The following is a 22,271-nucleotide window of genomic DNA, read 5'->3' on the forward strand; positions in this document are numbered from 1 at the left end:
GGCCTGCAATCTGCCTCCCTCATACAGAGCATATTGGCGCTGTTATCTAAACATCATGGATACCCTAAACATCATGGATAGATGTACCCTAACCTCTGATTAGAGCTCTCCGCTAACCGCCACTACCGCTCACTGGCTACGTCTGAACGGCTGCCAACGCCTGGGCAGTGGCGCAGAGAGAAATGCGAGAAAGAGGGGGACGGGTGTAGTGGGAGAGCGAGGGAGGAGAGAGAGGGAGAGACTGAAGTCAGAGATGAGCAAGTGACCGTCAATACAGAGTCACATAGACCATCATGGATAGATGTGCCCTAAACATCATGGATAGCTGTACCCTAAAGTCATCATGGATAGATGTGCCCTAAACATCATGGATAGCTGTACCCTAAACATCATAGATAGCTGTACCCTAAAGTCATCATGGATAGCTGTACCCTAAAGTCATCATGGATAGCTGTACCCTAAAGTCATCATGGATAGCTGTACCCTAAAGTCATCATGGATAGCTGTACCCTAAAGTCATCATGGATAGATGTGCCCTAAACATCATGGATAGCTGTACCCTAAACATCATAGATAGCTGTACCCTAAAGTCATCATGGATAGCTGTACCCTAAAGTTATCATGGATAGCTGTACCCTAAAGTCATCATGGATAGCTGTACCCTAAAGTCATCATGGATAGCTGTACCCTAAAGTCATCATGGATAGATGTACCCTAAAGTCATCATGGATAGCTGTACCCTAAAGTCATCATGGATAGCTGTACCCTAAAGTCATCATGGATAGCTGTACCCTAAAGTCATCATGGATAACTGTACCCTAAAGTCATCATGGATAGCTGTACCCTAAAGTCATCATGGATAGCTGTACCCTAAAGTTATCATGGATAGCTGTACCCTAAAGTTATCATGGATAGCTGTACCCTAAAGTCATCATGGATAGATGTACCCTAAAGTTATCATGGATAGCTGTACCCTAAAGTTATCATGGATAGCTGTACCCTAAAGTCATCATGGGTAGCTGTACCCTAAAGTTATCATGGATAGATGTACCCTAAAGTCATCATGGATAGCTGTACCCTAAAGTCATCATGGATAGCTGTACCCTAAAGTTATCATGGATAGCTGTACCCTAAAGTCATCATGGATAGATGTACCCTAAAGTTATCATGGATAGCTGTACCCTAAAGTTATCATGGATAGCTGTACCCATAAAGTTATCATGGATAGCTGTACCCTAAAGTCATCATGGATAGATGTACCCTAAAGTTATCATGGATAGCTGTAAACAAAGTTATCATGGATAGCTGTACCCTAAAGTTATCATGGATAGCTGTACCCTAAAGTTATCATGGATAGCTGTACCCTAAAGTCATCATGGATAGCTGTACCCTAAAGTCATCATGGATAGCTGTACCCTAAAGTCATCATGGATAGATGTACCCTAAAGTTATCATGGATAGCTGTACCCTAAAGTTATCATGGATAGCTGTACCCTAAAGTTATCATGGATAGCTGTACCCTAAAGTTATCATGGATAGCTGTACCCTAAAGTTATCATGGATAGCTGTACCCTAAAGTCATCATGGATAGATGTACCCTAAAGTTATCATGGATAGCTGTACCCTAAAGTTATCATGGATAGCTGTACCCTAAAGTTATCATGGATAGCTGTACCCTAAAGTTATCATGGATAGCTGTACCCTAAAGTCATCATGGGTAGCTGTACCCTAAAGTCAGAGAAATCAGTTTCCAGTCTCAGTATAGCCCCCACCCCCAATCAGATCAGATCTTTTGCAAATGAGTGGGCAACATATCAGAATTGGGCTATCGGTGTAAACGCAGCCATAGAGTCAAAGCCAAGTTAAGCCAGATCTGTAATCATTAGTAATCATTAGTAATCATTAGTAATCATGATTTCTTTCATCTCACCCAGTTAGTTTAGCTTCTTATCACAGCTTTGGTGAGAAGTTTAAAAGGTAGCTAGACGTGTAAAGCCTTACCCATGACAGCATTATTCATGGCCAGGCCTGATACCCCGAGCCATCTGCCCTTCAAGTCCAGCCATTGTCCCTGTTCGGAGTGCTGGAGGTTATTAGACGTTTTCATTGTGTTATTTTGTCCTATGGAATGAGTTACAGTTACTGTTGCACAAGTACAGAGGCTGGAGGCTCCAACACACATTTCAATAAGCAAAATGTGAAAAGGGACAATTTTTTTTATTTTTTATGTGGCAATTGAATTCCCTACAACCAGCATCTGCAGTGAACATAAGCCAGTGTGTTGCAGAGAAGAGGCGGCTAGAGTCAGAGAGAGAGAGAGGAAAAGAGGGAGGGAGGGAGGGAGGGAGGGAGGGAGGGAGGGAGGGAGGGAGGGAGGGAGGGAGGGAGGGAGGGAGGGAGGGAGGGAGGGAGGGGAGGGAGGGAGGGAGGGAGGGAGGGAGGGAGGGAGGGAGGGAGGGAGGGAGGGAGGGAGGAGTGTGAGATCACTCCAGGTATGATTGATCTTCAATATTCCCAACGTATTCCTCCATGTTCCACGGCTCATTTGCATTACGAGAAAAACAAATTCCCACCCAGCTCTTCTAATGGACTGATTTACTTCACTAATGATAATGTATTAATGAGCCCAACCTGTCAGGTGCTCCGAGGATCACTCATCAAATGGCATCACCATATTTATCAGATGCCTAATCATGTCCACATCTTGGTACAACACAAAAACAAACTTGCAGAAAGATACACACTCAACTATGCATGCTCAACACAAGTACTCAAAGAACATACAATAAACATCCTCAATTATCACTGTCTCTCTCTCTCTCTCTCTCTCTCTCTCTCTCTCTCTCTCGCTCTGTCTCTCTCTCTCTCTCTCACTCTCTCTCTCTCTCTCTCTCTCTCTCTCTCTCTCTGTCTCTGTCTCTGTCTCTCTCTCTCTCTCTCTCTCTCTCTCTCTCTCTCTCTCTCTGTCTCTCTCTCTCTCTCTCTCTCTCTCTCTCACTCTCTCTATCTCTCTCTCTCTCTCTCTCTCTCTCTCTCTCTCTCTCTCTCTCTCTCTCTCTCTCTCTCTCTCTCTGTATCTCAGTCTCTGTCTCTCTCTGTCTCTCTCTCTCTCCTCTCTCTCTCTCTCTGTCTCTATCTCTCTCTCTCTCTCTCTCTCTCTCTCTCTCTCTCTCTCTCTGTCTCTCTCTGTCTCTCTCTGTCTCTCTGTCTCTCTCTGTCTCTCTCTCTGTCTCTCTCTCTCTCTCTGTCTCTCTCTGTCTCTCTCTCTCTCTCTCTCTCTCTCTCTCTCTCTGTCTCTCTCTCTGTCTCTTCAGAACTTTGACAAATGTTTCCTGTGTTTTCAGTCAGAGTTATGAACATGTCATTGTGAAGACATCAAAGTAGATCTCTACAGTCTGTCCTGCCACTGTCAGCGTCTCTACAGGCCCTGCCATTTACAGACGGCCTGCGAGTCCCACAGAGATGATGTCATGAAACGCCCTCAGGGCATTACGAGCGCCCTTGTTTATGACTCCTAAAAGCAGTGCCCTATTAAATTAAAGTGCACTATCCCACAAGTGTCAAAGGGATCCATGTCAGATTTCACAGACACATGCTACCCCATAGCTTTCAGACCCTAAAATGGCAACCCTGAGAACCCCCTCTATTGATTGTGACTGCACCGCTAGCCAAAGTGCCCTCTGTGGTTGGACCGTACCATTACCGGGTGGTTTCGGGGGGGGGGTATCACATTATTCATTCAGGTTCCCTCTAATCACAAACTGAAGGAAAGAAGGAGAAGGAAGAGAGAGAAGTTGTTAGATTTGAAAGACTTCTGGCAGGTGAGCTAACAGCATGAAATAGAGATTTCTCTCCTGAAGAAGTTCTCTGAGCCACCAGGCAACAGGATTGGTTCCCTCCCCCTACATCGCTCTGCATGATACCCGTATTTACCTCTCTGTCTCACTCATCTTCTTCTCTCTGCATAATTTGGTGTAACTAACACGCACACGCACGCTCACGCACAGACACACGTAGACACTGGTGGCGAGAACCAACCCGTGGCCAACACACCCACTCCAAACACATCAGTACTGAATCAAATACATACAACACCCATGCAGGTACAGGCACTCAGGTGTGTGTGTAGGAGTGTATAACAGTATTCTCTCTGGGGTTTTGTGTACTGTGGGGTTTATTAAATCAGCAGTACAAGGGGGAACAGGAGGCCTGATGCAGAACACAAAGGGAAGCTCTCTGGTTAAAGCCTTCTCAGACCTGCTTAGCGGAGGAGCTGAGAAAAAGACTATTGAAAAGCCTCTGAATGATTGTTGCCTTCCCTAAATCTCCTCTCTTCTGTTCTCTCTTCTCTCTCTCTTCTTTCACTCCGAAGCAGATGACTTCTTCTTCTTCCATTCTGTCTGCCGGCTTCTTTTCTCCACGTCGCATTAAAACTTCACAATGCAGACACATCTCATCCCCTCTGAAAAGCTTCTAGTGCGGAAGGTATTACAGTATCTCAGCCGTCACCCAGCCTCCCAGAAGTCCCTTCTGTCATTCTCTCTGAGGACTTTGGCTCTCTGTGGGATTTGCTGTTAATTGCTTGAGAACTTTGTTTAAATCAACGAGGATTAAACTCAATAGGTTTTACGGGGATTTAATGGAGGAGGAGGTTAGGGGTTATAGTGGAGCGTCGGGCCGCGGAGTGGTAAGTAGTTGGTAGTTGATATAAAGTTTTGTGAGAGTATATCCATACTTTCTTTCCTTTCTACTTTACCCAGGTGTCTGTACTCTTTACCCAGGTTGGCCAATGTTCCCAGCCTCTGTGTGAATATCTATGTGACTGTCTCATGGGAGTCAGAGGCGTTCCCTCTACCTGCTGCTGAAATACAGCCGTTTAGATGTTCTTAGTAATGGTGTGGCTTTGGGGATGTAAACCAGCAGCAGCAGCCCACTGTCAACAGATACTAGTGTGTGGAAACGTGAACTACACAATTCTCCCAGGGACAAAAGCAGAGAGAAAGAGGGAGTTAGGTCTATTTACCAACCCACATAATATAATGGGAATGGATTAGACCACCTGGCCCTGGATTAAGAGGGGGGTAATCCATCCCTTGCTCCCCATCCCTGCCCCCACCTGCACTTGGCACTGCCCATGAATGGCCCTCATTAAGATGGCCTCACAAAGACAGAGCCTGTCCCCCTTCTCACAACAGAGCAGCTCCACTTCCACAAATAGAGGCGGCCATTGTTTTAGGGTTGTCCAGTCACAGTGAATGGCGAGTATCCGTGGATAAAGCTCTGGTAGAAATATGATGAATGTCCCGTATTAATATCACCCCAGGTATTTCCACTTCTTTCACACAGGTAACTAACATTCTTCTGGTTTCCCAGGCGCTCAGCAGGTGGGACAAGCCATGTGAACGAGGCTCCAATGGGGTTGACTGAAGGCTGCGACGGGTGTTACGGGGAATAACCTCCCCCCTCTGTTACGTTGTGTTCCCACAGGTGCACCAGGAAGGAGAACTGCGAGCGCTCGGCCGAGCCCCGGAGGTTCGCCTGGGACATCAAGCAGTGTGTCCGACTCAGCGTCCACCCCAGCAACATCTCCGTGTCCCAGTTCAGCGTCACGGTGAGTGGCGACCACTTCGCACGGTCACAGTGTGTTCAAAACACTGCTTCCTCCTGGGTCCTGTCCACTAGGCACGAAAACAGAAAACCTTTTGAGACGGAAAAATGTAATATTGCCATTCTTATTGGACATCTTCAGATAGCGCCTCCTCCGTTTGGAAATGTTTTCTCTCATTTCGTGCCCCACTGAACCTGACCAGTCTAAAATGAAAAAGAAGTGTCTGGCACAATGACCGATATTATTGCATTTTAGTAGGCTTACAGTTACTATGGTGACCAGAAACCATATCAGTATACAATATACCATCATCTGGTATTGCATCCGATGGCGGAATGAGCGGTCACATCGGGAAAATCAGATTAGGAAAAAAACAGGAGACGCCCAACCATTTCAGTGGTCCAATGAACCATGTCATAGTTGAAGGTATTGATGTTGTGCCTCACTAACACGGTTAAGCCTGGGGAATCATCTTTAGCCAATGGCCATAACGTAATTATCCCCTCACATGTCACAGGTCCTTACAGATCTGTCCATCAAGGCCAGGGTTTCCCCTAGCATTACCTCATGCCACCTAACCATCATCTAATCATCTGTATATTGCAGCTGTGTTCTGTCTCTGTCTATCTACACAACGCGTTATTATCGTTGGCTTCAAGGCTTCCACAGACTTCTGCGTAATGATCAGTGATACTGGGGGTTATATAGACGCTGTGTAGCTGCTGCTCTAGTGTGGAGGGAGAGGTGTTAAGACAGCAGACTGACCAGTAGACACCTCTAGTGTGGAGGGAGAGGTGTTAAGACAGCAGACTGACCAGTAGATACCTCTAGTGTGGAGGGAGAGGTGTTAAGACAGCAGACTGACCAGTAGATACCTCTAGTGTGGAGGGAGAGGTGTTAAGACAGCAGACTGACCAGTAGACACCTCTAGTGTGGAGGGAGAGGTGTTAAGACAGCAGACTGACCAATAGATACCTCTAGTGTGGAGGGAGAGGTGTTAAGACAGCAGACTGACCAGTAGATACCTCTAGTGTGGAGGGAGAGGTGTTTAGACAGCAGACTGACCAGTAGATACCTCTAGTGTGGAGGGAGAGGTGTTAAGACAGCAGACTGACCAGTAGATACCTCTAGTGTGGAGGGAGAGGTGTTAAGACAGCAGACTGACCAGTAGATACCTCTAGTGTGGAGGGAGAGGTGTTAAGACAGCAGACTGACCAGTAGATACCTCTAGTGTGGAGGGAGAGGTGTTTAGACAGCAGACTGACCAGTAGATACCTCTAGTGTGGAGGGAGAGGTGTTAAGACAGCAGACTGACCAGTAGATACCTCTAGTGTGGATGGAGAGGTGTTAAGACAGCAGACTGACCAGTAGATACCTCTAGTGTGGATGGAGAGGTGTTAAGACAGCAGACTGACCAGTAGATACCTCTTTAACACCTCTTCCGCCACACTATAGGTGTCTACTGGTCAGTCTGATGTCTTAACACCTCCGCTGTCTCAGGTCACTGTATGACTGTATGAGTCTTGCTGATCTGGGCAGCTCCTTTGAGGGACGCTGTGTGTGCGTGTGTGTGTGTGTGCTCTCTCCTCACTCCACCTGTGTTGTGTTGTGTCAGTAAACCCATCAAAGCAGGCCGTAGCCTTTCCCTCTTTCTCCCTGTGTAATCCTGGCGCCACCCACCAGGCGCCAATCAGATTACAGTACACAAACACTCCCCAGGACACTAGCCAAACCTTCTCTGTAGAATCACACCACCAATGGTTTATGGTGAATAAGAAGTGGACTGGTGTTTTTGGCGGATAGGGGTGACGGCAGAATAATGTCCACCAGGTCTCTTTAGCTATGTTCATGCTTGGAGCTAAATTCCATTTTCATGTGCTTGGCTGGATGTGTGTGTCCTGTAGGACTAGACTGTAGACCAGTTAATGCTTGGTGTGTCCTGTAGGACTAGACTGTAGAACAGTTAATGCTTGGTGTGTCCTGTAGGACTAGACTGTAGAACAGTTAATGCTTGGTGTGTCCTGTAGGACTAGACTGTAGATAAGTGCACCAGTTAATGCTTGGTGTGTCTTGTAGGACTAGACTGTAGATCAGTTAATGCTTGGTGTGTCCTGTAGGACTAGACTGTAGATCAGTGCACCAGTTAATGCTTGGTGTGTCCTGTAGGACTAGACTGTAGATCAGAACACCAGTTAATGATTGGTGTGTCCTGTAGGACTAGACTGTAGATCAGAACACCAGTTAATGCTTGGTGTGTCCTGTAGGACTAGACTGTAGATCAGTGCACCAGTTAATGCTTGGTGTGTCCTGTAGGACTAGACTGTAGATCAGTGCACCAGTTAATGCTTGGTGTGTCCTGTAGGACTAGACTGTAGATCAGTTAATGCTTGGTGTGTCCTGTAGGGCCAGACTGTAGATCAGTACACCAGTTAATGCTTGGTGTGTCCTGTATGACTAGACTGTAGAACAGTTAATGCTTGGTGTGTCCTGTAGGACTAGACTGTAGATCAGTACACAAGTTAATGCTTGGTGTGTCCTGTAGGACTAGACATTTACATTTACATTTAAGTCATTTAGCAGACGCTCTTATCCAGAGCGACTTACAAATTGGTGAATTCACCTTCTGACATCCAGTGGAACAGCCACTTTACAATAGTGCATCTAAATCATTAAGGGGGGGGGTGGTGAGAAGGATTACTTATCCTATCCTAGGTATTCCTTGAAGAGGTGGGGTTTCAGGTGTCTCCGGAAGGTGGTGATTGACTCCGCTGTCCTGGCGTCGTGAGGGAGTTTGTTCCACCATTGGGGGGCCAGAGCAGCGAACAGTTTTGACTGGGCTGAGCGGGAACTGTACTTCCTCAATGGTAGGGAGGCGAGCAGGCCAGAGGTGGATGAACGCAGTGCCCTTGCTTGGGTGTAGGGCCTGATCAGAGCCTGGAGGTACTGCGGTGCCGTTCCCCTCACAGCTTCGTAGGCAAGCACCATGGTCTTGTAGCGGATGCGAGCTTCAACTGGAAGCCAGTGGAGAGAGCGGAGGAGCGGGGTGACGTGAGAGAACTTGGGAAGGTTGAACACCAGACGGGCTGCGGCGTTCTGGATGAGTTGTAGGGGTTTAATGGCACAGGCAGGGAGCCCAGCCAACAGCGAGTTGCAGTAATCCAGACGGGAGATGACAAGTGCCTGGATTAGGACCTGCGCCGCTTCCTGTGTGAGGCAGGGTCGTACTCTGCGGATGTTGTAGAGCATGAACCTACAGGAACGGGCCACCGCCATGATGTTGGTTGAGAACGACAGGGTGTTGTCCAGGATCACGCCAAGGTTCTTAGCGCTCTGGGAGGAGGACACAATGGAGTTGTCAACCGTGATGGCGAGATCATGGAACGGGCAGTCCTTCCCCGGGAGGAAGAGCAGCTCCGTCTTGCCGAGGTTCAGCTTGAGGTGGTGATCCGTCATCCACACTGATATGTCTGCCAGACATGCAGAGATGCGATTCGCCACCTGGTCATCAGAAGGGGGAAAGGAGAAGATTAATTGTGTGTCGTCTGCATAGCAATGATAGGAGAGACCATGTGAGGTTATGACAGAGCCAAGTGACTTGGTGTATAGCGAGAATAGGAGAGGGCCTAGAACAGAGCCCTGGGGACACCAGTGGTGAGAGCGCGTGGCGAGGAGACAGATTCTCGCCACGCCACCTGGTAGGAGCGACCTGTCAGGTAGGACGCAATCCAGCGTGGGCCGCGCCGGAGATGCCCAACTCGGAGAGGGTGGAGAGGAGGATCTGATGGTTCACAGTATCGAAGGCAGCCGATAGGTCTAGAAGGATGAGAGCAGAGGAGAGAGAGTTAGCTTTAGCAGTGCGGAGCGCCTCCGTGATACAGAGAAGAGCAGTCTCAGTTGAATGACTAGTCTTGAAACCTGACTGATTTGGATCAAGAAGGTCATTCTGAGAGAGATAGCGGGAGAGCTGGCCAAGGACGGCACGTTCAAGAGTTTTGGAGAGAAAAGAAAGAAGGGATACTGGTCTGTAGTTGTTGACATCGGAGGGATCGAGTGTAGGTTTTTTCAGAAGGGGTGCAACTCTCGCTCTCTTGAAGACGGAAGGGACGTAGCCAGCGGTCAGGGATGAGTTGATGAGCGAGGTGAGGTAAGGGAGAAGGTCTCCGGAAATGGTCTGGAGAAGAGAGGAGGGGATAGGGTCAAGCGGGCAGGTTGTTGGGCGGCCGGCCGTCACAAGAAGCGAGATTTCATCTGGAGAGAGAGGGGAGAAAGAGGTCAGAGCACAGGGTAGGGCAGTGTGAGCAGAACCAGCGGTGTCGTTTGACTTAGCAAACGAGGATCGGATGTCGTCGACCTTCTTTTCAAAATGGTTGACGAAGTCATCTGCAGAGAGGGAGGAGGGGGGGAGGGGGAGGATTCAGGAGGGAGGAGAAGGTGGCAAAGAGCTTCCTAGGGTTAGAGGCAGATGCTTGGAATTTAGAGTGGTAGAAAGTGGCTTTAGCAGCAGAGACAGAGGAGGAAAATGTAGAGAGGAGGGAGTGAAAGGATGCCAGGTCCGCAGGGAGGCGAGTTTTCCTCCATTTCCGCTCGGCTGCCCGGAGCTCTGTTCTGTGAGCTCGCAATGAGTCATCGAGCCACAGACTGTAGATCAGAACACCAGTTAATGCTTGGTGTGTCCTGTAGGACTAGACTGTAGATCAGAACACCAGTTAATACTTGGTGTGTCCTGTAGGACTAGACTGTAGATCAGTGCACCAGTTAATGCTTGGTGTGTCCTGTAGGACTAGAATGTAGATCAGTTAATGCTTGGTGTGTCCTGTAGGGCCAGACTGTAGATCAGTACACCAGTTAATGCTTGGTGTGTCCTGTATGACTAGACTGTAGAACAGTTAATGCTTGGTGTGTCCTGTAGGACTAGACTGTAGATCAGTGCACCAGTTAATGCTTGGTGTGTCTTGTAGGACTAGACTGTAGATCAGTTAATGCTTGGTGTGTCCTGTAGGACTAGACTGTAGATCAGTGCACCAGTTAATGCTTGGTGTGTCCTGTAGGACTAGACTGTAGATCAGAACACCAGTTAATGATTGGTGTGTCCTGTAGGACTAGACTGTAGATCAGAACACCAGTTAATGCTTGGTGTGTCCTGTAGGACTAGACTGTAGATCAGTGCACCAGTTAATGCTTGGTGTGTCCTGTATGACTAGACTGTAGAACAGTTAATGCTTGGTGTGTCCTGTAGGACTAGACTGTAGATCAGAACACCAGTTAATGCTTGGTGTGTCCTGTAGGACTAGACTGTAGATCAGTGCACCAGTTAATGCTTGGTGTGTCCTGTAGGACTAGACTGTAGATCAGTTAATGCTTGGTGTGTCCTGTAGGGCCAGACTGTAGATCAGTACACCAGTTAATGCTTGGTGTGTCCTGTATGACTAGACTGTAGATCAGTGCACCAGTTAATGCTTGGTGTGTCCTGTAGGACTAGACTGTAGATCAGTTAATGCTTGGTGTGTCCTGTAGGACTAGACTGTAGATCAGAACACCAGTTAATGCTTGGTGTGTCCTGTAGGACTAGACTGTAGATAAGTGCACCAGTTAATGCTTGGTGTGTCTTGTAGGACTAGACTGTAGATCAGTTAATGCTTGGTGTGTCCTGTAGGACTAGACTGTAGATCAGTGCACCAGTTAATGCTTGGTGTGTCCTGTAGGACTAGACTGTAGATCAGAACACCAGTTAATGATTGGTGTGTCCTGTAGGACTAGACTGTAGATCAGAACACCAGTTAATGCTTGGTGTGTCCTGTAGGACTAGACTGTATATCAGTGCACCAGTTAATGCTTGGTGTGTCCTGTAGGACTAGACTGTAGATCAGTGCACCAGTTAATGCTTGGTGTGTCCTGTAGGACTAGACTGTAGATCAGTTAATGCTTGGTGTGTCCTGTATGACTAGACTGTAGAACAGTTAATGCTTGGTGTGTCCTGTAGGACTAGACTGTAGATCAGAACACCAGTTAATGCTTGGTGTGTCCTGTAGGACTAGACTGTAGATCAGTGCACCAGTTAATGCGTGGTGTGTCCTGTAGGACTAGAATGTAGATCAGTTAATGCTTGGTGTGTCCTGTAGGGCCAGACTGTAGATCAGTACACCAGTTAATGCTTGGTGTGTCCTGTATGACTAGACTGTAGAACAGTTAATGCTTGGTGTGTCCTGTAGGACTAGACTGTAGATCAGTGCACCAGTTAATGCTTGGTGTGTCTTGTAGGACTAGACTGTAGATCAGTTAATGCTTGGTGTGTCCTGTAGGACTAGACTGTAGATCAGTACACCAGTTAATGCTTGGTGTGTCCTGTAGGACTAGACTGTAGATCAGTTAATGCTTGGTGTGTCCTGTAGGACTAGACTGTAGATCAGTGCACCAGTTAATGCTTGGTGTGTCCTGTAGGACTAGACTGTAGATCAGTTAATGCTTGGTGTGTCCTGTAGGACTAGACTGTAGATCAGTGCACCAGTTAATGCTTGGTGTGTCCTGTAGGACTAGACTGTAGATCAGTTAATGCTTGGTGTGTCCTGTAGGACTAGACTGTAGATCAGTACACCAGTTAATGCTTGGTGTGTCCTGTAGGACTAGACTGTAGATCAGTACACCAGTTAATGCTTGGTGTGTCCTGTAGGACTAGACTGTAGAACCGTGCACCAGTTAATGCTTGGTGTGTCCTGTAGGACTAGACTGTAGATCAGAACACCAGTTAATGCTTGGTGTGTCCTGTAGGACTAGACTGTAGATCAGAACACCAGTTAATGCTTGGTGTGTCCTGTAGGACTAGACTGTAGATCAGAACACCAGTTGATGATTGGTGTGTCCTGTAGGACTAGACTGTAGAACAGTTAATGCTTGGTGTGTCCTGTAGAACTAGACTGTAGATCAGTACACCAGTTAATGCTTGGTGTGTCCTGTAGGACTAGACTGTAGATCAGAACACCAGTTAATGCTTGGTGTGTCCTGTAGGACTAGACTGTAGATCAGAACACAAGTTAATGCTTGGTGTGTCCTGTAGGACTAGACTGTAGATCAGAACACCAGTTAATGCTTGATGTGTCCTGTAGGACTAGACTGTAGATCAGTGCACCAGTTAATGCTTGGTGTGTCCTGTAGGACTAGACTGTAGATCAGTGCACCAGTTAATGCTTGGTGTGTCCTGTAGGACTAGACTGTAGAACAGTTAATGCTTGGTGTGTCCTGTAGGACTAGACTGTAGATCAGTTAATGCTTGGTGTGTCCTGTAGGACTAGACTGTAGATCAGTTAATGCTTGGTGTGTCCTGTAGGACTAGACTGTAGATCAGTTAATGCTTGGTGTGTCCTGTAGGACTAGACTGTAGACCAGTACACCAGTTAATGCTTGGTGTGTCCTGTAGGACTAGACTGTAGAACAGTTAATGCTTGGTGTGTCCTGTAGGACTAGACTGTAGATCAGTACACCAGTTAATGCTTGGTGTGTCCTGTAGGACTAGACTGTAGACCAGTTAATGCTTGGTGTGTCCTGTAGGACTAGACTGTAGACCAGTACACCAGTTAATGCTTGGTGTGTCCTGTAGGACAAGACTGTAGAACAGTTAATGCTTGGTGTGTCCTGTAGGACTAGACTGTAGATCAGTACACCAGTTAATGCTTGGTGTGTCCTGTAGGACTAGACTGTAGATCAGTACACCAGTTAATGCTTGGTGTGTCCTGTAGGACTAGACTGTAGATCAGTTAATGCTTGGTGTGTCCTGTAGGACTAGACTGTAGATCAGTTAATGCTTGGTGTGTCCTGTAGGACTAGACTGTAGACCAGTAGATCAGTTAATGCTTGGTGTGTCCTGTAGGACTAGACTGTAGAACAGTTAATGCTTGGTGTGTCCTGTAGGACTAGACTGTAGAACAGTACACCAGTTAATGCTTGGTGTGTCCTGTAGGACTAGACTGTAGATCAGTGCACCAGTTAATGCTTGGTGTGTCCTGTAGGACTAGACTGTAGAACAGTTAATGCTTGGTGTGTCCTGTAGGACTAGACTGTAGACCAGTTAATGCTTGGTGTGTCCTGTAGGACTAGACTGTAGACCAGTAGATCAGTTAATGCTTGGTGTGTCCTGTAGGACTAGACTGTAGATCAGTGCACCAGTTAATGCTTGGTGTGTCCTGTAGGACTAGACTGTAGATCAGTTAATGCTTGGTGTGTCCTGTAGGACTAGACTGTAGATCAGTTAATGCTTGGTGTGTCCTGTAGGACTAGACTGTAGATCAGTGCACCAGTTAATGCTTGGTGTGTCCTGTAGGACTAGACCAGGGGTGTCAAAGTCAAATGGACGGAGGGCCAAATAAAAATTTAGCTACAAGCCGAGGGCCGGACTGTTCGAATGTTCATTGAAAAAATTTTAAATGACGCATATAGTCTAGTGAACCTAATTGAACCTACTGAAAACCTAACAAATATATTCCAATATGATCAGATAAATAAAGCAATATTTTCTTATGGCTCTGTCAGTAATCTTTAATTTTCAACAGACACAAAAGACAAATTTCCTTTATATAAAAATCCCCATAACATGAACATTAAATGAAAGAAACCGGTATTCAAGGCACCATCAGTAGCCTATATTTTCTATTTTAGCAAAAGTGGGCTAAATTTACTTCAAAGAAAAAAACAATAATAGCAATTTTCTATCATCCACTCAACTGAAATATTTTTAAAATATAATTGGATTGAAATACAATAAAATAAAGTGCAAAAATCTATTAATCAAAAACAACACTTTGTTTAAGGAGAAGTAACATGCAGTGAAAACAAATATTAAACTTTAACTTTTAAACTTGAACTGAGTAAAAACTCTAAATATGTGATTGCACAGTAATGTTCACTTGTTTGAGGTTGAGGGTGATACTTGGTGGTGTCCCATCTTTTCCACAAGTTCATCAATGTTCGGGGTAAGGCTCTGAGCTGAGGAAATCCTCAGAATTGAGTGGAGGTGTTCAGCAGTAAGTCGACTTCTGTGTGATGTTTTGTTCAGGTTCATCAAAGAAAAAAGTTGTTCACACAGGTATGTGCTGCCAAACATAGACAACGTTTGAGCAGCCTGGATGCGCAGCTGGGGCATTGTGTCGGGGAGGAAACGGGCGAACTCCGCAGCACCCACTGCCGCATATTTTGCCCTCAGTGCATCATTGCATTGGAGGTCAATCAACTCCATTTGGAGGTTTGGTGGTGAGCTTTCCACGTCAACAGCAAATGGGTTACCGAGCAGTTCCAACCTGCTTTTTTGTGCTTCAAAGTCAGCAAATCGGCGTCGAAAGTCAGCGGCAAGCATACCTATTTTATCAGCCAACTGTGCGCTCGGGAACGCACTGGTAGAGAGCTTCTCTTTCATGGTCTGGCAGCTGGGAAAGTGGCTCAAATTTTCTTTCCGCATCTGCGTCTCCCACAGAGTCAGTTTGGTTTTAAATGCCTTCACTGTACTGTACATATCAGAGATGACATGATCCCGACCCTGCAGCTGCAAGTTCATTGCATTCAGATGACTCGTAATGTCACACAGAAAAGCCATTTCACACAGAAACATTTCGTCTCGGAGTTGTGTTGTGTCTTTCCCTTTGCTGTCCAAGAACAGACAAATCTCCTCACGAAGCTCGAAACATCTTTGAAGCACCTTTCCCTGGCTTAGCCATCGCACCTCTGTGTGATAAGGCAAATCACCATGCTCCGTTTCTAACTCCGTCAGAAATGCCTTGAACTGGCGGTGATTCAAACCTTTGGCTCTGATAAAGTTAACTGTGCGCGTGATGATGCTCATTACATGCTCCATTTTCAAGGCTTTACCGCACAACGCTTCCTGGTGTATGATACAATGATAAGCTGTCAGCTCACCTGTCGCGTTTTCCTCTTGCATCTTTTCCCGTATCTTCGCCACCAGTCCGCTCCTGTGTCCACACATCGCAGGTGCTCCGTCGGTTGTCAAACCCACGAGTTTTTCCCAAGGCAGCTCCATCTCATTTACACATCTTGACACCTCTTCATACAAATCATGCCCCGTAGTTGTGCCATGCATAGGACGTAAAGCCAAAACCTCCTCTGTCACGCTTAGGCTGGAGTCCACTCCGCGGATGAAAATTGACAACTGGGCAATGTCAGAAATGTCGGTGCTCTCATCCACAGCCAAGGAATATGCAATGAAATCTTTCCCTTTTTCACAAGCTGCTCTTTTAGATTGATGGACAACTGGTCTACTCTCTCGGCAATGGTGTTTCTGCTCAGACTCACATTTAAAAAGAGTTGCCTTTTTTCTGGGCAAACTTCGTCACAAACTTTAATCATGCAGTTTTTGATGAAATCCCTCTCCGTAAATGGCCGGGCTGATTTAGCGATCTCTTCTGCCAAAATAAAACTGGCCTTGACAGCAGCCTGGCCTTGTGATTTGGCTTTTTTGAACAGAGCCTGTCGAGATTTGAGGCCTCGTTTTAATTCCTCTGCCTTTTGTAGCCTTTGTTCCATGTCCATATTCTTGTTTTTGTCCGCGTGTTTCGTTTCATAATGTCGTCTCAGATTATACTCTTTCAGTACCGCCACACTTTCTCCACACAGAAGACACACAGGTTTTCCAGCTACCTCCGTGAACATATACTCCGACTCCCACCTTGTTTGAAACCCCGGTTCTCAGTGTCCACCTTCCGTTTTGCCATTTTTGATGGGTATCTGAAAGTTAATTTTACTGTGATGCTGACGACTGCTGTGCCAATAAATATTGAAATGAAGCAGCCTACTGCTCGGTGCGTCACCGTTGCATTGTGGGAAATGTAGTATTGGTGCGTGTAAAAGATCTGCGGGCTGCCGGCTTGCTGCGGTCTGCGGGCCGGTTCTAATAATAAATCAAGATCATCCCAGGGGCCGTAAAAAACCTTCTCGCGGGCCGGATGTGGCCCTTGGCCTTGACTCTGACATATGTGGACTAGACTGTAGAACAGTTAATGCTTGGTGTGTCCTGTAGGACTAGACTGTAGATCAGTTAATGCTTGGTGTGTCCTGTAGGACTAGACTGTAGAACAGTTAATGCTTGGTGTGTCCTGTAGGACTAGACTGTAGAACAGTTAATGCTTGGTGTGTCCTGTAGGACTAGACTGTAGAACAGTTAATGCTTGGTGTGTCCTGTAGGACTAGACTGTAGAACAGTTAATGCTTGGTGTGTCCTGTAGGACTAGACTGTAGATCAGTACACCAGTTAATGCAACACACTGCATCCACCTGTCCATCTATGACAGTGGTATTCAGACTTTTCAGGTGGGACCCCATTTTATCCGTCGGAATTTCTGGAGACCCCAATTTTTTTGTGATAATTTATCATGACCCTACCCCCAAAATAATGACACAACCTTAAATTAGATTTTTACACCCACAAGTAACTTCAATTCATTACATTTTCATGTCTCATTCAAATAAATTGAATTTTTCAAATGATCTCAATAATCTGTGCCCCCCACACCCAAAAAAATAGATATTTATTTTGATGACCCCACTGCAGTTCCCCCCCAACTTTGAATACCAACGATCTACAGTGACATTTCAATCCCATTTTATACGTAATGGGGATATGAGACTGCTTTTAATCTCTGCTGGCCAAGTATATAAACGTAAATGAGGAAGGGTAAGGTCATGTACAGATACTACTCTCAGGGTACTGTCTGAACATTCAGCTCCATGGGTGTAATAATAATAATAATCATAATAATCACACACACACACACACTCACACACACACACACACACACACACACACACACACACACACACACACACACACACACACACACACACACACACACACACACACACACACACACACACACACACACACACACACACACACACACACACACACACACACACACACACACACACACACACACACACTGCCTTGGCGTTCTGAGAGTGTTTAACCTTTCTCTACGCAACAGATCTCCCATCCAATTGATTGGTGAGACTGGGCGGGCAGGCAGGGCCAGTCCTTGACCTTTTAGTTATTAAATATTAGTTTAAAAAGATAATCTGGAGCCCTCTACAGAGGAGTTTCTCTCTCGTAAAAGCATTGATGTGCTTTTCTTCTTTATTTGCCCATTAGCTTTTCCTCTTGCGTTTGTTTTGGAGTGTCTCTGGGGCTGTTGTCTGTAGATATAACAGCCATCCTATCAAGACTTCCCAGAGCAGGTGCTAGTACACTGACCAGATCGCTCCCTGTTGAGATAAAATACAATTCTAATAGCTTCACAGAGGAGGTCTGGACTCTACTGTTAGTGTTATTACAAGTATATTGCTGTAGGTCTGTATTCACATGCCTCCAGACAGAGAAGAGAAGATAATGACTTGTCACCAGGCTGCTTGTCTCTCACTACAATGAGAATTCAAATATGCTCACAGCTTGTGACAATAGATGTATTCACACATTGTAATAGGATTCCAAAAGGCATATGGAATCTCACACTCTATTTTCAGTGGATGACAGTCATAAGATGTGTCATACCATGTGTTATTACAGTATAATGCATCGTGTATTCAGCTGTCATAATCTGCCACATGTGATACAAGTCAAGGAGGCATGTACAGTATGCATCTAAATGAACCACCCCCAGATCAACATCCTCCTCTTTATGTCACTATGGCAACCCAAGCCAATACGATCTATCACATCATATCCTCCATGTGAGACGCAGTGTATTATTAAGGAGAGACGCGAGAACCTATTTCTCTCCATGTGTGTGTGTGATTCAATTGACACGGAACACAGCTTATTTTCCTACTCCATGTTTAGGCCCGGGCGGCTCGGGTTAGGGCCGCGACTGCTCCAAATGTAATTGAAGAAAACTTGCGCCACATTGCTCCTTAAAAGGAAAAAGAAATGAAGTGGGAAGAGGGCTGTGTCTCTGGCTGAGTGAGGCTCCTCTGCAGTAATAGGGAAGCTCCTGTATCTGTACGGTGCCCAGCGACAGCCTAAGACTTTTCATTAAACACTAAACAGCAATATAAAAACAGTGCAGGTCAGCCCTTCTCACACCGTACAGGAGCTTCTCTGGCACCGTATTAGAAATGTGCTGCGGCCAACAGCAGAATGGATGCAAGGCCTCCTCTATTTGCCACCTCAATATTTATATTTTGGTCTTGACCCCATTCATATTTTTCTCCCCCTTTCTCACTTGTTCAAGGACTATTTTTCTACTCGTCAAGTCTGTCAAGTCCCCCCCCCACTCATCCTCTGCTCTTTAGAGAGGAGGGCAGTTTACTCAGCACTATCAACAACAGGAATCTACATCCTTCTCTTCCTCATTCCCTCCCTCCCTCCCTCCTACCTGCTTGCATACTTGTTTCACTGTTTCTTGCTTTCTCTCCTTCCTTTTCTCATCCTGCCTCTTTCTTCCCTTCATTTCTGCCCCCCCCCCAATACCTAATTTCCTCTCACCTTCCTCCTCCCCCTTTCCACCTAGCTCCTCCCTTCCCTCCCTCCTTCCCCCCTCCCTCCCTTTCTCTCAGGGACATGTACTCGTAGAAGTGGGATGTGAAATTGGCGCGGCCTGCCGCAGGGCATGGTGGGTAGCCCAGGGGGACAGAGCAAGGAGGGCATTGGCCTCCAAGTGTTCACCAGATGACAAACAGTCAAAGAATCGCCAGCAGCCTTTGTAAAACACAGAGCTGATGCTCAACAAACATGTCCTGCTGTCTTCTTCTCTCCTTGTATTTTTGTTTCTATCTCTCTCCCTCTCCTTCACTCTCTCTACCTCTCCTTCACTCTCTCTACCTCTCCTTCACTCTCTCTCCCTCTCCTTCACTCTCTCTCTCTCCCTCTCACTCACTCTCTCTCTCCTTCACATTCTCTCTTTCACTCTCTCCCCCTCTACTTCACTCTCTCTCCCTCTCCTTCATTCTCTCTTTCACTCTCTCTACCTCTCCTTCACTCGCTCTCCCTCTCCTTCGCGTTCTCTCTTTCGCTCTCTCTCTCCTTCACTCTCTCTCACTCACTCTCTCTCCCTCTCCTTCACTCTCTCCTTCACTCTCTCACTCTCTTTTTGTTTCTCTCTCTCCCTCTCCTTCACTCTCTCTCCCTCTCCTTCACTCTCTCTCCCTCTTCTTCACTCTCTCTCTCCTTCACTTTCTCTCTTTCACTCTCTCTCTCCCTCTCCTTCCTTCCCTCTCTCTCCCTCTCCTTCACTCTCTCTACCTCTCCTTCACTCTCTCTACCTCTCCTTCACTCTCTCTCCTTCTCACTCACTCTCTCTCTCCTTCACGTTCTCTCTTTCACTCTCTCTCCCTCTCCTTCACTCTCTCTCCCTCTCCTTCACTCGCTCTCCCTCTCCTTCGCGTTCTCTCTTTCACTCTCTCTCCTTCACTTTCTCTCTTTCACTCTCTCTCCCTTTCACTCTCTCTCTTTATCACTCTCTCACTCTCTCTACCTCTCCTTCACTTTCTCTCTTTCTTCACTCTCTCTCTCTCTTCCTTCCTCTCTCTCCCTCTCCTTCACTTTCTCTCTTTCACTCTCTCTCTCTCTCCTTCACTCTCTCCTTCCCTCTCTCTCTCCTTCACTCTCTCTCTCTCCTTCACTTTCTCTCCCTCTCCTTCACTTTCACTTTCTCTCTTTCACTCTTTCTCCCTCCCTTCTCTCTCTCTCCTTCACTCTCTCTCCCTCTCCTTCACTTTCTCTCTTTCACTCCCTCTCCCTCCTTCACTCTCTCTCTCCTTCTCTCTCATGTCCATTGTAAAGGTATTCATGTCAGAATGAGTTAATGGATGGGTGAGTCAGCGAGAGCCGTAGATGGTCCTCTGGACAGGAAAGACTTCCTGCCTCTCTGAAGACATCCTGTCATGTTGATGTTTCTGTTGCGATATGCTAATATAGGCTGAGTCCCAAATGCCAGCCTTTTTCCTATATAGTGCCCTGCTTTTGAACCAAGCCATATGGGCCACCTGATCAACAGTACTGCTCTACATAGGGATCAGGGTGCTATTTGGGACACCAGAGCCTATACTGATGTGTGATGTGATGTAGGGTGAACTGCTACTCACTGAACCCTCCATGTTGTGGCTTTATCACGGCATGGTATGTCTACAGGGGATCGTTACCCCCATCTGTCCTCTTTTCCCTCCTCTCTCCCCCTCATCTATCCCTCCACCATCAGATGACACTATACATTCATCTATCCCATCGCTGTATCTCTCAATTCTACTAATGGAATATCTCCCAATTCTACTCATGGAATATCTCCCAATTCTACTAATGGAATATCTCCCAATTCTACTCATGGAATATCTCCCAATTCTCACGCCATTTGAGTCATTTAGCAGACGCCCTTATCCAGAGATACTTATATCTCTGGTGCATATATTTTACATTTACATTTACATTTACGTCATTTAGCAGACGCTCTTATCCAGAGCGACTTACAAATTGGTGAATTCACCTTCTGACATCCAGTGGAACAGCCACTTTACAATAGTGCATCTAAATCATTAAGGGGGGGTGAGAAGGATTACTTATCCTATCCTAGGTATTCCTTGAAGAGGTGGGGTTTCAGGTGTCTCCGGAAGGTGGTGATTGACTCCGCTGTCCTGGCGTCGTGAGGGAGTTAGTTCCACCATTGGGGGCCAGAGCAGCGAACAGTTTTGACTGGGCTGAGCGGGAACTGTACTTCCTCAATGGTAGGGAGGCGAGCAGGCCAGAGGTGGATGAACGCAGTGCCCTTGCTTGGGTGTAGGGCCTGATCAGAGCCTGGAGTTACTGCGGTGCCGTTCCCCTCATTTTCCTACTGATCCCCCGTGGGAATCAAACCCACATCCCTGGCGTTGAAAGCACCATGCTCTACTGACTGAGCCACACAGGACGGTTCCACCCCTCCCTCTACTCCGCTCTTCTCCCCTGATGCCATATGTAACCCCCCTCTGTCTTCTCTCCACAGCTGATCCTGGAGGCCCATAACGTCCCAGAGTTGTCTGCAGGGGTCAACTGTACCTTTGAGGACCTGGCTGAGATGGACGGTCTGGTGGAGGGGAACCGCATCAGGTGCAGCTCGCCTGCCGAGAAGGAGGTGCCTCGCATTATCGTAGACAAAGGTCTGTAGCATAAGATACCTGACTGATTACAGACCAATCAAAGAGCTCGGTTTTGCTTTTGAGTATGTTATTTAAAAAACGTTTTTACTTGGTTTACATGAGTGTAGTGACGCTTATGGAGGTGTTACTGATGAAGCCAAAACACTAACTCATTTAAGTATGAAGCCAAAACACTAACTCATTAAGCCAGGGACCTGCTAAATGTGGGAACTGATTTGCGTCTCATTTGGGTCTTCGTGTGGTCTGGGGTTACGAGGGCTTAAATTCCCTGTTACCCATCGTAGCCCGGAACCCTCGGAGCAGCGCCCTAGAACGTGTTTAGTCACCCAATCAACTGTCATTAGAGAGAGTTTATTTATTTACTCTCTCACGGAGGAGGTATGCTGACAGAGACATGTGGGACCCCAACAGCCCTGAGCGCGGGCAGATCGGGACTCATTTCGAAAGCAAAGTGAAGGGGAGGAGCGGTTAAAAATGAATCCCGCTGCCAAAAAACGCTTTTGACAGCATTCATTCTCCGAGCTAAGCTTTCTTGTCCCCCTCTCAT

At 46.6% G+C, this 22,271-nt stretch overlaps 1 protein-coding gene across 1 annotated transcript in view; it reads left to right on the plus strand.

Moving 5' to 3' along the window:
* LOC135515626 (plexin-A4-like) overlaps positions 1–22,271 on the plus strand; it is a 448,288-nt gene that overhangs the window by 296,929 nt on the left and 129,088 nt on the right. Inside the window, 2 exon segments of the mRNA XM_064939255.1 lie at positions 5,488–5,611; positions 21,571–21,724. Coding sequence (XP_064795327.1) covers positions 5,488–5,611; positions 21,571–21,724 — 278 coding nt within the window.

Source organism: Oncorhynchus masou, chromosome 27, assembly GCF_036934945.1.
Source record: "Oncorhynchus masou masou isolate Uvic2021 chromosome 27, UVic_Omas_1.1, whole genome shotgun sequence".
Classification (NCBI taxonomy): Eukaryota; Metazoa; Chordata; class Actinopteri; order Salmoniformes; family Salmonidae; genus Oncorhynchus; species Oncorhynchus masou.